This window comes from Aethina tumida, chromosome 1, assembly GCF_024364675.1.
Source record: "Aethina tumida isolate Nest 87 chromosome 1, icAetTumi1.1, whole genome shotgun sequence".
NCBI classification, from domain to species: domain Eukaryota; kingdom Metazoa; phylum Arthropoda; class Insecta; order Coleoptera; family Nitidulidae; genus Aethina; species Aethina tumida.
The window spans coordinates 57,584,293-57,601,174 of NC_065435.1; the positions used below are offsets into that span (position 1 = coordinate 57,584,293).

At 33.4% G+C, this 16,882-nt stretch overlaps 1 protein-coding gene across 2 annotated transcripts in view; it reads right to left on the bottom strand.

Moving 5' to 3' along the window:
* The window catches only part of LOC109609363 (protein prickle), a 236,826-nt gene that overhangs the window by 168,888 nt on the left and 51,056 nt on the right, over positions 1–16,882 (bottom strand). The window contains exon 1 of one of the 2 annotated variants that reach the window (XM_020026018.2): positions 1,295–1,392. The exons of the other annotated variant lie outside the window; for it this stretch is intronic. Coding sequence (XP_019881577.2) covers positions 1,295–1,380 — 86 coding nt within the window. The 5' untranslated portion in view covers positions 1,381–1,392. Of the gene's footprint in view, positions 1–1,294; positions 1,393–16,882 lie in introns of those variants that run through there. 2 annotated transcript variants of the gene reach the window in all.

Here is a 16,882-nt window from a genome sequence, read left to right on the forward strand (position 1 = left end):
AAGGAAGTTAGTTGGAACGAGACACGATTTTAAATACCAAAAACCAATAGTTAAACATAATATTAATCAAGTTATGAGAATGTTTTTGGGCATCTAGTACTGGTCCAATAGTACTTTGTGAAAAAAATTTAAACTACCAAATATTAAATAAATAAAATGTCTAAATTTATTTCGCGTATATAATATTATTCCATAGTTATGTCCATCATTTTTTTATTTAAATATATTTTAATAGAAAATTAATCTTTTTGTACATTTGTAACTACACATACATAGTTTTTTCTATTTATTAAGAAAAAATTAAAATGAATCTAAATGAAAATGAAATAAAAATGAATTAAAATTTATTCCATATTTTTGACCATCACTGTAATTATAATGTATTCAGAAAAAACTGTTAAATTTTGTCGTCAAAAAGATTACATTTTATTAAAACTTCTAAAACATTCTGAAGAATTTTCATTTGTAAATAATCATTAAACACCAATACACAATAAAATGTCTATCATGAGCTGATAAAAACTTCGCCACCACTTCAAGATCTAAAAACAGCTCAGGACCGGTCCCTAGACATGACGTACGACTCCATTAGATCAGCTAAGATTATTTCCCTATCGCCTGCAATAAACCGCATTGTCCTGTATTTCCTATTCACACCCCACACACTTAAATTCTTAATAAGGAGAAACATAAATCCCACTCCGAAGGCCCAACCCCTACCTAAATTCACCCTCAGTGTTGTTGCTTTCCCACCATTCAATCATTGACCGACTACATCCTTATTTAATAATGCCGAATCGGTTACATCCGAATTAATTACATTGAAACCAATCCCGAAATGCGTTCTAGAAAAATTGTACGAATTTCGTTTCAATCTTCAAAAGGATTGACTTATTTGTAACAAGGTCTGTAGTTTACGAATATTATTTTCTTGTGCACACATGGAAAGCCAAACCTCAACCAATTTACATGGAAATGGAATCAATAACATAAATAAAAATGAAAAAGGATTTCAAGAATAGATATCGCGGCATTACATGAATGAAATTGTCATTTGTATCTTACTATCGCAGAACTCGCTGAGCTTCCAATATACATTCGAGCACAATCTGCATTTGTATTATGCATTCGGCCAGGTTTATCAGTTATGCATACATCCTGGGGATTTGGAACATATCTAAATGCAAATGTGTATATTTAAAACCAGTGCCCACTTGACACACTTTAATAACTGTTTTAACACAATTACCGATAAGAAATTGGCCACAAGAAAGGTACGTGTAGGTGACATTACCTTATTTTTGCTTGTTTAACCACCGGCCTGTGGGGATGCTTCAATATTCTGGGGAAGGGTTCGTGGAAGTCCTTCCTGGTGAACATTGGACTGGTGGCGTAAAAGTCTGAACTTTTCATGGAACTGGTACTACCGAACACGTTAGCTTGATTGCGTGCACACTTTAAGCTCGATAAAGATGGCAACGTGTTGTAATTTGTGTTTGCTTCGTTGGTGATTTGCAAACGTTTTTCGGAATTATCCGAGTAACGCCGCTCCGGAGTTTTGTAGCCGAAGGAGAACTGTTTGATCTCCTCATTTTCGTCGATATCAGACATGTAGTGTTCATTGTAGAACACAGTTTGATAGTCCGGGGAGAACTCAGGTTGATAAACCTCCGAGAATTTATTCTGGATTTCGTGACTCAGATTATTAACCTCCTCCAGTTCCTGCGACAGAACAGAATCTCTGGACAAGTATTTACTTTTCGGAGGTAAGGTACGACTGGATCTGAACTCGTCAAAATCCTCCAAACGTTTGGTCAGATCTTCAAAATTCCTGTGTCTGGGCAAAGGAGACAACCCCAATCCGTCCGTCAAACTTTCGTAGTGCCTCAATAACGGGCGATCACTCATTTGGCACTGGGGCTGATTGACCTGCTTGAATGCTTGTGTTCTCCCTAAAATTGGCGAACGAAATTCAGTACTTCTTGAGCTCAGGATCCTCCTGTAGCCACATCCTCCGCGAGTGTTCAAGTCGAATCTGGAGGTCATCATTATGTTGGCCATGGGAGGTGGAGTTGGTAAAGGTAAGTCCGGAAGACACAACGGAGACGTCATTTTGTCCTTTTCGTGGTGCGAACCGGGTCTGGATTCTGATGAATTCATTTTTGAGTCTGTATTTACACTGTCAGTCACATTTAAAAGTTTTATGCTTTATTAGTTTATACTAACAGAACAAGATTATTTCGCTTTTTAGACGTAAAGTGGTGAAAAACACTGAATTGAAAAGTTTTCAAAAGGATACAGACAAAGAAATCATAAACTTTACAGTTCAGTAACGGCGCACAGATTTATATCTCTTTTATAGTATAATAAACATTTTAGATGGTATAATATTTCAAAAGGGCATTTATTACGCATATTTAACAGCACGATGGTATTTCATTTTACAATCAATAAAATTTATTGCTGAATATAATAATCGGTCAACCAGATTCGGCTTTAATTTTCATGATAAAACACATACGCATTGTCTGGTTAACTGAGGTCAATTAAAATCGTTTTATTATGTGTGTGATTACAAAAATCTACAATAATGAGTTAACTTTGATGTATTGAAATATCACAAATAAATAATAAAAATGAAAATATTAAATTAATATTTAATCAATACGATTTTTGTGGTTTTTGGTTTTTTAGTTTGCTAAACGAACTTTGATTATTTTAAAAATATACTTATAGATTAAAAAGAAAATAAAACAATAGTTTGACTAATATTAATTAATATTGTGAAAAATGGAAAGATTAAATTGTGACATCCCTGACCCAGAAGAAACATAATCAAGGGATATGCAATAAGCAAGAATAATTAATTAATCATTTGATAAAATACCGTGTATTAGAACATTATAATTAATATTTATTACAATGGAAGACACTGACGTGTCACGAAATTGTTGTCGATTGTTTTACTATACAACAGCATTATCACTAAAATAAATTATTACGGGGCAAAATTATTAATAAACATTGACATCCACATTTACTAGCAGGGAAGTGTCACACAATTTCTTTGTCAGCTCTACTACAATTTAATTCAGTGCACCACACGACGAAAAACCGTAACTATAACAATCTAGAAATAATGAAAATATCACTTAAAAACGACACCATTCGTCCCACGTGGTCGCAACTACCCGCATTCGATTCGGCGCAATGTCCGCGACACGTTCGCGAAACATTCACCGACCGGTCGCCGCAAAAACCACTTGAAAACTTCAATTTTCCTATGCATAAATAAAAACACCGCCGGTTAAACTTAAATTCCGTACACACACTGTGTAAGTGATTAGACATTGCGAATGAGGGGTTGACCATGTTGTGGGGTGGATGGTGGGCCTCGCGGGGGGGTGGAGCGCGGGGAGAGGGTTAAACGCACGGGGGTCGGTGGTGACTAAGCGTCGGTGTTCCGACTACGGGGCGATTATGACGGGACGGTGTTGTTGTGACGTCGGGGGAAGCCTCGCGGCACCACGTTTTGTTGAGCGTCTGCTATACAAGAGGCTTCCGAAAGTCGGGCCGGGCACCATTTTGCCCGCTGCGTTGGACAGGTGGAAATGAAATTTGACCACCGTCAACCACACCGTAACGTAATCTTCGGGGTCTACTGGTGATGGTAACATGTTCATTTCCGGGGTTTTATTCTTATTCGATTCATATACAGTTGCAACTTATTAAAATATAGCGAAAATTTGAGCTCTATTACTTGAATTGGATGCCAGTGTCTGTAAAGTTTATTGTTTTTTCTATTATTGTTCTGACAATTATACAACTGGACAATCTAAGTTTATTCTTTAAAATATTGCGTAATTTTTTATTTTTCAGTAGACAAATATACAACAACTTTTTACGTTATGGCCTTTTATTGTTCTCTGTGAATTTAAATCGATTAGTTACTAGATGACATCTGCATATTATAATTACTTAATTATTGGTCGAAATGAAACTGTAAGAAAATTCAGCGTTGCCAAGACTGAGAGAAATGAGAAGAGGTAGATAAGACTTTAAGGTTAAATAAGTCAATAGATTCCCGTATTATTAAAAAAATTATAGAAACTGCCAAGTGATGGTTACGAAAATATTTGTTCGAAAAACTCCAATTTTGACTGGATCCCATTTGCTGAATCACAGAACAATGGAGACGATAAGATTTTAGTAATGAGTCTAAATTTAATTTCTAAAAAAAATATGGTAAACATCCTATAGAAACAAAACTGTACAAAATATTTGTTACACTCACAATAAAAACCTTGTGACGATTCATGTTCAGGGATATATTAAACAACAATTTGCTTCTATATATTGAAGAAATGATGATCATAATAAATGTGTTTCAATATGAAAATGATCCCAAACACAAATCCAAAATTGTGACCAATTGGTTAAAAAACCAAAGCTCGATGTTTCCTCTTGCCCATCCCAATCTCCAGACATCAGCCCTATAGAAAAAATTGGGGGTCACGTTTATAACAAAATTCTACATACAAATTTTACAAATTTGGATATTAAGGTGGGTCAAAAAAATCGATTATTTTCTCGTCTCTAAAAAATTATAATATTAAACTACCAATATTTGAAACTAAATTCTCAAATTCCCCAAACAAAAAATATTCAATTATACATTTTATGGAAAAAAATTGAGTTACATTTTAAATAACCCTTTAAAAAATATTAAATATTGATACTATATTGTGACAAGAGAAAAATTATAAAAAGAAATATTGTTCAAAAATTGATTAGAAAGAAATATATTCCGAAACAAAAAATAGAACATAACTTAGATATTGTTATTCTATAAAAATAAATTTAAATTTTTATGAATATTTTCAATATGGATTTTTCCACATGGGACTAAAACAAATGGAAAACTGAGATGAGGAATACCTTCCTATTAAAATTAAGAATTTATTTTTGGAGGGCAACGAATCAATTTTTCAGTGTCGAAAGTTTAAAAAAAAAAATAGTCGAATTTATTGACTCTCCAATTTAGTTATTATCAAGAAAAAACCAAAAAAATAAATTTTTGCAATTTAGGTACATTTTTGTAATATTTTCATAAATGTTGACAAAACAGTTTATAGATTTGCATAAGGGTTGTGTGTGGATTTACAGTAAAAAAAATTATTAAATAATATTTATAGACTTTGTTTATGGACTTATGACTTTTTGTCACTTTTTAAAACTCAAGTAAAAAAAATATATTTCATAAAATAAACAAATTAGGAAACTTGTTTGTAGAAGGTATTTTAAACAATCTTAATTTATAAAAAAAAACAAATAGAAATGTCTTTTAAGCAATACAAAAATAAATAGCTTATTATTGAATTTTAAACGACTTTGATTTGAATAAAAATTATTGTATTCGCTATTATTTGATTCATTGTCTTCTTTTTGAGATATTGGAATATTTTTATAGAAATCGTGAAATTGAATTGTCGCATTAATGTATGTTTTTTTTTTTGAAATACCCATTTAGCTTTTTCGCTGAAGTGGCAATTTTTCAAACAAATTTTGCCTATTTCTGACTAATCTTACAGTTGAAATTAAGAAGGATTCTTTTTCAATGTTTAGTTTTTTTACTGTCAAATGGTGACTGGATAATTATACATTACTTCAAAATGAAATGAAATTTAAAAGCCCCATTTTAATAACAACTGATTTAATGGAACTTGTAAGCTGTTCCCAATCCCAAGGTTCACAAATTTCGATCACAGCATGGATATGATTTGTTTCCATACGAGTATGTTAGTAAAAATGTATGCACCTGCTGTAATTCTGTAGAATCTACAGAAAACGTACAATAGATATTTGAAGGAATAACATTTGAAAGTACATTATCGTCATCCCAGTATTTTCATGAACTAATAGTATTTTAATAAGAAGAAATTTGTGACATTGTGACAAAAAAGGATAGATGATGTTTTTATTGACGGTACAAAAAAGAAAAAAGAAAACAGATAATTCATGATGTTTCACTTATGAAGTCATAAAATACAATGCCAATGACACAAAGACATCCGAATAAACAACCACGGCTATAGAAAAATAAAACAGTATCCAAAAGTGACCCTCGCCCTGTTTCACCACTTCAATCGAAAAGTTGGCGCACATTACCAAGACCATCGAGACAAAGACCCCTTACGCAAATACAATGGATTTCTGGCTGAATAGAAGCCCGTATACACCATCAGTATGTATCATCAGCGGCCACAAAAGAAGCGCACGCACAGCCTAGATGAAAACGCATACGCTCATCTAACTTCGCCATTGTCTCCAAGACTTTTTTTTTTAAATTATCACGACTCTTTGAGAAATAGGGACACATAAGATTAAATTGCTTGATAAATGGCGCACGTTCAACGGATACATTGCTCATTTAATGCCCGGCCCATTAAAACGAACGCATATTTATTTTTTACTATTGCGAAAATGTAGTAAGTAAATTTTAATTTAATTATGGAAGTTGCTCGGCAATTTTCTGCAGAATAACCTAATGGGCCCGTGTCGGGTTTATTTGAAATTGCTTTTAAACGTTGAAGAGCTGAGTCGGAATTCGCAAATAGGATTCGGCGTCTGTGCCATTCGAGCACTTACAAGTTATCGAAAAGTAGTTATTTTTCAGATAATAATACGTAAAATGCACATGGCGTACTGCTGAGTGTTTGAATAAATTATCAAGCTTAATAGTATTCTCATGTAGCATTTGATTATAAATCTTTCATGGGAAAAAGGATTCATACTTTGCATTCCTTTCAACAATTTGTATGATTAAGTTCCTCGCGAAATTCGCCATTATCGTTAATTTAGCCGTATGATTATGTACTTGCGATTTCTTTGTATTGCCCCCCTAATGGTGCTTTAATAAGCATACACGTGAAGGCGAAGATTTTGTTTGATGATAGGACGGTTCAACCTGAAAAAATTATTTACACGAAGTGAATAGAAAATTCTAAATTTATGAGAAAGTACCCGGCTATTATTTATTATTATCCATTTGTCATGCATAGAAATATTATTTTATCTAAAATTACTTGTTCAATAAAAATCTCTGGCGTCGCTTCATATCTGCATTGACTTAATTAATTCATGCACTTGTGCCCAATGAAAAAAATAACCACACGATGCCCAAGCCCAATAAGTTCCGTTTGACACAATAGCTCCGAACAAATTCATATAATCCTCCGCACAATTCAACGTCCATCATGCACAAATTAAACCGTACTGCCATTGTGGCTTTATAAGGGAAACACTCCTCCTAAGATCAACGTTGTTGGGTAGCTGGTATTTGTACATTTGGCAGGTCTTTTCTTTGTTGACCAGCAGGTGGTAGACGAACTGTACACCAACAATCCGATCGGAACTAATTACGAACGAGACTTTTATTTATTTAGTTACGGTAGTGCCTCGAGGAATCTACATCATTAGTCTAGCCATTCGTGTTTCTAGGACGATTTTTGTGTACGGGGATAATTTGATCTTATCGAAATTTCGAAAATTCTATTGGCTTCCATCGGTGAATAAATCAATTAATTGGCTTGGGAAAGGGTAAATTCTTCTTGAGAATTACGAAATGTAATTATTATTTATTGCAGCTGACGTTTTCGTTAAAGGGTGCTAAAAATAACATAGCCTGGTGTAGTATTACTCGATTAATAACTCGGTTGTCTTATTTTAACCGCAAGACTATTTTGTGGTCTGCAACGCAATATTATTTCAATTTTAATTTAAAAATTCTAATAAAATCACGACGAAATAATAGCTCCTACGTACGTGATGAAAAATTTAATTTTCACTATAAATCGTGGGAATATTGCTAAATTCTTTAAGAAAAAAACAAAGATATTAGTAGAAATTGAAATAAAAGGCATCCAAAAAAATTCCCTAAAGTTTAATAATTTTAAAAAACCAATTTCAATTTGAAAAAATAAACAAATTCAGATAATTTATATTGAAAAATTTATCTAACATAATAAATAACAATCACATGTTTAAAAAAGCATATTAAAATTCCAAGATTGAAGATATTTTACATTTCTAGCTTCCTCAGCATGTGTATTATAATCCAGAAGCAGTAGATTTTCTTTAATGACTGAAATGGTAATACTGTCACAAGAGTGAATAGTTTCCGTTCTCAACAAGTTTTCTACAGACACACTTTCGCGTATAAACTGTATGTAATGACAAAAATGATGCCTTCAACGTTGCGCTCTCCTAAATCTTGAATGTGCTGAATAAAACCTGCACTTTTTCATCATCCACTCCATTCGGCTAAAAATTTATTCAGTTTTTATGCGGCTCGATGGTGGAACGACGTGAAAAACTGGATTTAACGACAAAAAGCCGTGTGAAATGAACAGCAGCAGCAAAATCAAGTATGAGGCAGCCACGCAGCATTGATCTCCGGTTGTAAAGGGGAGTATTCATGAGATACAATGATGATTAATTACATTTTAATCATGCATACCATTTAAATTTTAAATTGAATCCGTAAATCCCTAAAAGACTTAGAAACCAGTAGCACAGCCATTTGATCCGACGAGACATTATTTAATTCTTCACAGGTCTTTTCTTTTGCACGGTATCGATTTTATTACCAATTAGTAAGAAACATCTTGTCGAGTTGGATAAAAAACGAGACAATAAAGTTAGACACACCTAGTTGATTGGGATCCGCAGACAAAAATAAAAGGTGGTCCACAAATCGTACAATCTATGTGCGGCAATTGATTGTGGTGGAATCGAAACGAGAAAGAAAAATGCCTTAACGAAGTTTAGCTTTTAGCTGTACAGATAACGAGTAATGTATTACTACCGTCGAAGTGAGACTGAGCTAGATTTACCTGGTTTCGAACCAGGACTGCGGTCCGTTGTATTTACTTTTTTCACTAAAATTCACAAACGGGACAATGATGAGTGCAAATCTCCGTTTTGATGGTCAGGTATTTATAGGAAATCACATCGGAGAAGCATCATTACCTCTTTAAACATTCCCACATACAACAATCATTCAGTGTACGGTGAAGACGTTTCAACATCTTTGACGTCCAATTAATGATGATCATTTAATTCAGTCCATAGGAAAAAGAAAAGAACAATTTTGTGATTAACCCGGATTTTTAGTGTGGTGTGACCCACTGTGCGGGCACGGCAACCAGGTCGAAGAACCTGTTCGCTCGTCGCTGTCTTCCTCCAGCAACCTTGAGATGAGACAAACGTGATCGCCCAGCTCAAGACATTACACTACAAATAATAATTTAATGTGTACCTGAGATTACAGAGCACGTTGGCGGGAGAATAAGGTCCTCTCGAATACTGGTTTGCCGAGCAACACCAATTTGCAAGAAGCGAGGATCTTCATTTTCCCAGAACCAATACAACACGGGGATGTTTTGTTCGTCGATTTTTTTGTCTCACGGGTCGATTCCGAAGACTGCTTTTAAATGAAAGAACGATCGCACATGCTAAATGCGAAATTTGCAGGATGGGAGGAAAATAATGCTGGTACTAAATATTTTAGGTAATTCTTCAGTAGGTTCTGGCGTCCTTCATTTAACTGTGAGATGTCGCTTCACAATACTCGAGTCTGATACATTCCAGCGACTCTTACGTTGACATTTCATCAACATAAAAACAGTACATTTGCAACCAAATTCCAATTGTTAAACCACTGTTTTGCGATTTTTTTCAAGATGTCATGGAGAACTGGATTCATGCAGCAAAAAGATAATCTCCAGATGATTAAGATATTAATTATATCCATCAACATTCGTGAGTACTCTTTTGTATAATTAACGAGTACGCGCAATAACTTTGGTTTTTACAATTTTACCCTTCATCTCAGCTACCAAACAACATTCCACCGAAAATCGTCAACCATACATAATTATAGATAATAACCGGCCTAGGTTGAACAAATCGAGTAATTTGATTAATCGTTCATTGTCGATTCTCACCTTTATTGATGCAAGATTAACTCGTAATGAATAAACCGACAATGGCAACAACAAATTACCAATTTATTACTAAAAGTACACAAAAGCTTAGCAGTAATTGCAGATATCCAAATTCATTCGAAGGCTACAATCGATCAGGAGGATGTAATTATTCAATCCAGTGGAGTCACCGCTATTGAATAACAAAATTGGATATAATTAGAAATTATCGAACTGCTTGAGGATCGGATAATAAATCACTTGTATCTATTTAATTACTGGCCGATGGTGATTTATGGAGTTATTATTAATATTAACTCGCAAATAAATCCAACTGTTTGTTCAGTTGTTGGTCATTATTGAAACAAACTGGAACCGTCTCCGAAAGTGAGTCGCGCGACTCACGATGAAATAAAATTGAAAAAAAAAAATATTAATTAATTTTCTGAACATGTACAAAGTAAGTACCACCTTGCGCGTTTGCTTAAACAAAAGAACCTCTCGCAGCGTTAATTATAGCCACAAATCATCAAACAATTATTATGCCATTAGTGGAGGCGATGACGGGGTTACAAAAGATGTTGACGTTGTTTTCATGTTGGTCATCATGACGGTCGGTTTTTCCATTGTGGAGAACACATCCACACAATTTGTTAATCCCGTCTTAAGATTGCTTCTTGTATTATTGTGTTAATTTGACAATGATTGATACCTGGAACAACAAATATTTTACCATTTTCGGCGCATGATCCAGACAATGTTACATTGGATTTTATTTTATCTCGTTGAAATCGACCATCATTAACTTGTCAGTGTTTACATTGTATTGGTATTGACATTTTTATGTGTAACATGGCGTGCTTGAAATGACTATTTCATCACCAGCATTACGTAACAATTTAATTTCGACAATTAAACAGTGGGTTTGTGGTGGTGTAATTGAAATAAATAAGTAATGCCTAAAAATCCGTGGGTATAACAACCGACGACAGTAAACCGATACCAACATAAAATATGTACGTCTCTTTCATAGCCGCCTGTAGTTTTACCGTCAATTTAAAAGACATAAAACAAAAAGGCCTCGTTTTATGGCTTTTGTTACTGTATCGCCCGATAAAATTATCGCGTATCATTCGGGGACCGTTCTCCAAACATAGCAACAGTAGCCTTATCGAAAATCACTGAATTATGCAGATCAGGTGGAACTTTTTTTCAACCGCAATTGGATGAGAGCTCCTACGTCGAATGTCGGCGAAGAAACAAAGCGATAATCCAGCCATTTTTCATAGCAAAGATAAAGCTTACAATGTAGTTATGTTACATACCGGTATAAATAGAACTTTTCGTATAAACGATCGTTTTCACCCCGAACGGATTACCGACTTATTTCCCCGATGCCATTATCGTCTGAATTTGAAAGTCGAATCACCGACAAGAATTTTAAATGCTCCGGAGAAAATTGATGACGGAATGTGTGTGTGTGTTAAAATGTTCTTACAGTTTACTAAACTGTAGAAGCTAAAAATGAAGAAAAATATAAGAACCTGCTGATGAACAGATTTAATACATTGATACAAACATAAATTTAAATGTAACAATTGTCTTATTGAGTTACTTCATTAGCTCTTTCTTCTTGTAAACTCGTTGAAGGTCTATTATTGTAATATTTAAAAATGTGGAAACTATATACATAGTCATAAATTACAGATCTAAACTTAAAATAACTACCCAAACATACAATAAAGAGTGGTACAGTTCACTAATTTATTGTTGCATTAAAATTCTTCAGAATATATAATAGGTTTCATTAACTTTGATTCTGTGAATAATTAAACTTTAATTGATTTGAAGAAACGACCCTTCGTAATTACTTCTGTAGAGTTCCAAAGAAACAGTACAGAAAATAAGAAGCATGTTTCCTCTTCTTTATGGCACTTCCTAGAACCACATTTTATAACTATTACAAACCAGAATAAATGGTTCACGATCTAGAAATACAATAACAGACAAGGAAACATTAAATGATAATGGTGAGAATTGCCTAATCCAACCATAAAAGTCACTGAAGGCTTTACTTTATTATGACATTTTCTGACACAACACAAGGTTTACATTGAAACCAAAGTTTGTTGCTTCTTATACAATACAGTTGTGAATATCAATTTCCCACAGTGTTTCGTAAATTAAAACTGACAAATGTGCATGTATAACTAATTTTTTATTATTATTTTACACCGATGGCGAAGACAAACAAGTGGAACACACCCACCCACAAAAACAACGGAATTGGTACTTTTAAACGCTAGTGGCCCAAATTGTGATAAATTAGTTCGAGTTACCGGGATGGTCGTTGAGTCAAGACCGATTTTACTGTTTTAGAAAAGGGTGCAATCGGGGTGAATGTTCTTGGCCATAGCTTCATGCTTCAACGACTGGATGTCTCACTAAATATAGTAACCCTGAATGTAATGGAACGGACTCAGGTGCTGTGTTGAAAGCGGTTACTTGCGGACAAGTTCTTTGTGTCTCACTTCATTTCAATGTGAAACGAAAAAATAATAGAATTCTAAAATTGTAGAAGACAGGATTGGTTTTATTGCTCAAATTTCGTGTTTTCAAACGCAATTTAGATTCTAAATATATTATCTAAGGTTAATAGAACATAGTTAACATTCACCCCACACATAAAATTACGGAAACAAGTGTAAAATCTTAAAACATATAATTATGTACAGAATTATACAAAATAAACGTTTATACACATGTAAATTGTTTAAGATTTGGCTGTTCGGAACTATCATTTCTGAAATCTAAGATTTAGATAAGTAGATAGATAGCCATATAGCCATATATTCAGTGTATCATGATAGATAGCATTGAATCCATATGGCAAATCGACAATATATGGAAATTTAAACATTAAAACGCCCGAAGAAAATTTATCACCCTTAAGTATTTACAACTAATTAAGGTTTAGAAAAATAAATGTCGACATATCTCTACTGTTAATTTATGGTAAAGTTTTTACTATTGTATTTATTTACATTGAAACGATAGGAAATACATAAACATAAGTAATATATAATATATACCTTATATATAAATTTTTCCAAAGGAAAATAAATAGGTACATTTTGTTCCACAGCATGATATAATTGTGTTTGACAAAATTTTTTCTTCTACTTATCTAAATTATTAAAATACTAATGCCTGTTTGTTTTTAGATAAGACGTTTATTTTCATTTAGGCTGATCTTAATCTCAATTTTCAATTCCCATCCATAAGCGTTTATAATTTAAAAATAACGTTTATATTATTATTTTTACGGCTTTGGAAAATGTTTATCAGGGAAAAATACTTCAATTTATCTGTATCTCATCCTTTGTTCTTAACCTCTGCTCTGTCCATTTGAATTTATCAAAGAAGAAATTATGTTATTTATGTTATTTTTTTGTTTGTAAATATGTTTTTGTAGGTGAAGACTTACTTTCATTTGCCTATATTTACTTTTATTTCCTGTTCACTTGGGTCTTTAATCCTCTGTTAAAAAAGATGTTTATATTATTACTGTACTATTTAAATTGGATGCCAGAATTGGATGTTTATTGTTTTTTCTGTTATTGTTGTGTTTACTATGCAACTAGTCAGTCTAATTTTATTCTTTAAAAAATTGCGCACTTTTTATCTTTCAGTGGACAAAATTATAACAACTTTTTACTTTAAGTTCTTCCATTGTTCTTTGTGAATTTAAATAGTAGTTATGAAAAAATTTTTCGAAAAACTTGAAAGATAATTGATAACTGGATAATTAGAATGTCAAAAAACTTATCGTCAACTGGAATTAAAGCCAACCTGGAGAAAATGAGATTTGCTGAAATTAATTCAAGGTCTGTAACCCTAGAACCATAAGGCAAACCCTTGTTAAAAATATTAATATATTTTAACAGTTGACATTAAATAAAAGAGTTATGGTTAAAATATTCTTTTAATAATGTTTAAAAATTTATGTTATAAAATTTTTATGTTCATCAAAACTGTTTATGAGATTATTTTTAATCTCCATCCTTTTGAGTATTTATTTTTTTTTCAAAAATGATGTTTGCGTTATTATTAATAATTTTATGGTCATAAAAAATTTGTATAGATATGTACACTTTTATTTATCTATATTTTTATTTTCAACCTCCATCCATTTGACTATTAAATTTTCTGTGAAAAATTGTATTTATATTAATAAACATACCTCGTTGTTTCCAGTATTTGTTGTTTTAAATAAAGAAAATATTTATTATCCGAAGAATAATTGCCTTACCCTTGTAAATAAACTGAACTACATTTCGCAAACATTCTCGGACACCCAACTTCCATTCCTAACACGGAAACTTGTTGGAAGTCGAATCACGAGCGGGAGTTAGTGAAACTGACGGCTCCATACCTAGCTTGATCGATTTCTCGCAATAAAAGAGACGCGTTTAGAATACTTTAACTTTCCGACACGTGACCCAAAACTTCAATGCGGCCCACAAAAGCGCCAAATAACTGGCCAAAACGATCATTTATTATCCACCGCCATCGCCACTTTTGCCACGCCAGTTTCGTTTCGGGCCCGATTGGTAATATTACTCACGTGTTTCCAAAAAATTTCCGCCCGGTTGAAGAATTAATTAATCATACCTGAAACAAAATAAGCATTCATTAATAACGGGGTTCCATTAAACCGATTTACGAAACAATTTGTAGCACACACAACTTATCCTCGTTCCGTCCTACATGTTTCCAGATAACAAACCGTTCATCTGAAGCCGTACGGCTAAATATTTATCTTTGGGAAGTCGGCATTTTATATGAGACGGATTGTTTACTTAGTCCCAAAACACCCCGACTGTTTGTTTACACGCAATTAGTCCATCATGTGTGCGACAGAACCATCAAAACCGGCGATACGAGAGTAAAACCCAAGTTTAAATTTGTCGCCATCACAAATACCTCTCGAATAAATAAACGTACGTCGTATGATCGGACAGTGATGGACACATAATGGACTTCCTGTATTAAAATGCAGCCAATGCAATGATCACCGTTGCATCTTGTTTTCCCTTTTTTATGTTACGGAGTTTTAGAGAATGTATTTGTCAAAATTATCCGTTCTTAAATGCAGCACTTGGACCTCGGCGCTTTAAATAAATCAAGCGGTGAAAGGAGACGCATTGGAGGACTAAGACCATACATCGTACTATTTCCTTAAACGAAAACAATGCACTGAATAGTAAAACGTAAAACTGCAGCGATGCATGAACTAAAGCTACCACACATCACACCATGTTCAATCCCTTCTTGTTCAGGTCCTATTAGTTGGCACCACACTGAATTATTAATTATTTGTAGTCACTGCTTTGACAGAAGTGAACATTTTTTATTAAATTGACGTCAAAGATCACAAAAAAGAAACAAATATATTATTAATAGTTAGGCGGAGACAAAGTAGATGAAGCAATAATGGCATTGTTAATAAGAAAAATAAACAATTTGATTTATTGTCTGTTACAGTGGATTAAGAGAAAGGCCCAGTCTTATATTTCTCATCAAACATTTTAAATTTTGAATGTTGAACTCAAAACAAAACACTCCACACTGTTTCAATATTTGAAGTGTTTCCAACTTGAGATTATATTGATGGATCATTACGGAATATTGTTGGTCATGTCTGTGTTTTCAAAGGAATCATAACATCAGTTCAAAAGTCACGTACATGACGGTCCCACTCCACCAATTAGGCCTCCTTTAAGAACAGTTCAATGGACACCACCATGAATGGGCCTATAATTTTAAAGTAAATTGGATAAGTTTACGAACATTTGAACGACGACAAAGCTCCAATAATAACAGTGTAGAAATAGCTTTAATTCAACCGAGCAGATCCGCAGTATCCGAGATTTTTGCACCAATTCGTGACGGAGGCATCCAATGACATTGATAAATGACGAAATGCAGAATAAGGCGAAAAAACGCTCTGTTTCTCGAACGGCGAATAGATAGGGAAAAAAATGCCATTCGTCCCGAGAATACGAACATGACATGACTTTGTAATCTTGATGTGGGTTTGCGTAATATCCTCAAATGAATTTCCATATCATTTATTTCGGGTTTCGAGTCGAAAGTTTGAGACGAAATGCGATGTTTTTTCTGCTCATCGATTTCATTGGAATATAATTAGCGAACGAGGATGAGAAAAATGTCTGGGAGAGCCTCAATTTAAAACTGATTGGCACGAGCATATTAAATTACGGGTCTTTTTTAGAGACGTGTTCAAAAAAGAGAAAGTTTACAGTAATAATAGGTTGTCCGAAGTCGAATTTATATTGGTTTTGCTTTATTTTTAATAGTGAAAGGAAACACGCCATATTCCACATCATTTTTCGGTACCTACTTTTCGTGATCAAAATAGGTTTGATTTGAAAATTGCTCAACATTCTTGATTATTTCAACGATCGATAAATAATGGTGAGCGTTGTCCTTTCATAAATTTAGTATTAATCATTTAATCATATTTTGAGGACTGTTATTTTAGTTGAATATGATTGAACATCATTTGAACCGGTAATCAAAAACGAGCCGCTTTACATAAATTATCCCGAGCGGGAACTACTGACTCTAACTTTATTATTAAGTAAATTAAAACATTATTATAAAGTGTGAAGTTTTGATTAATACGTTTTTAATTTGTGTACGGGTAAAAAATTGGAATGGAAGTGCTCATTTCGTGGACCGGCTCTCGGATAAATATTAAGAGTGAATTAAGATAAAACGGTTTTAGTCAGCACATCGGAGGCATTTTAATTAGCTTTTTAATGAAATTCACAAACAAAAATTGATTATGATGCATTGTTTATGCGTCC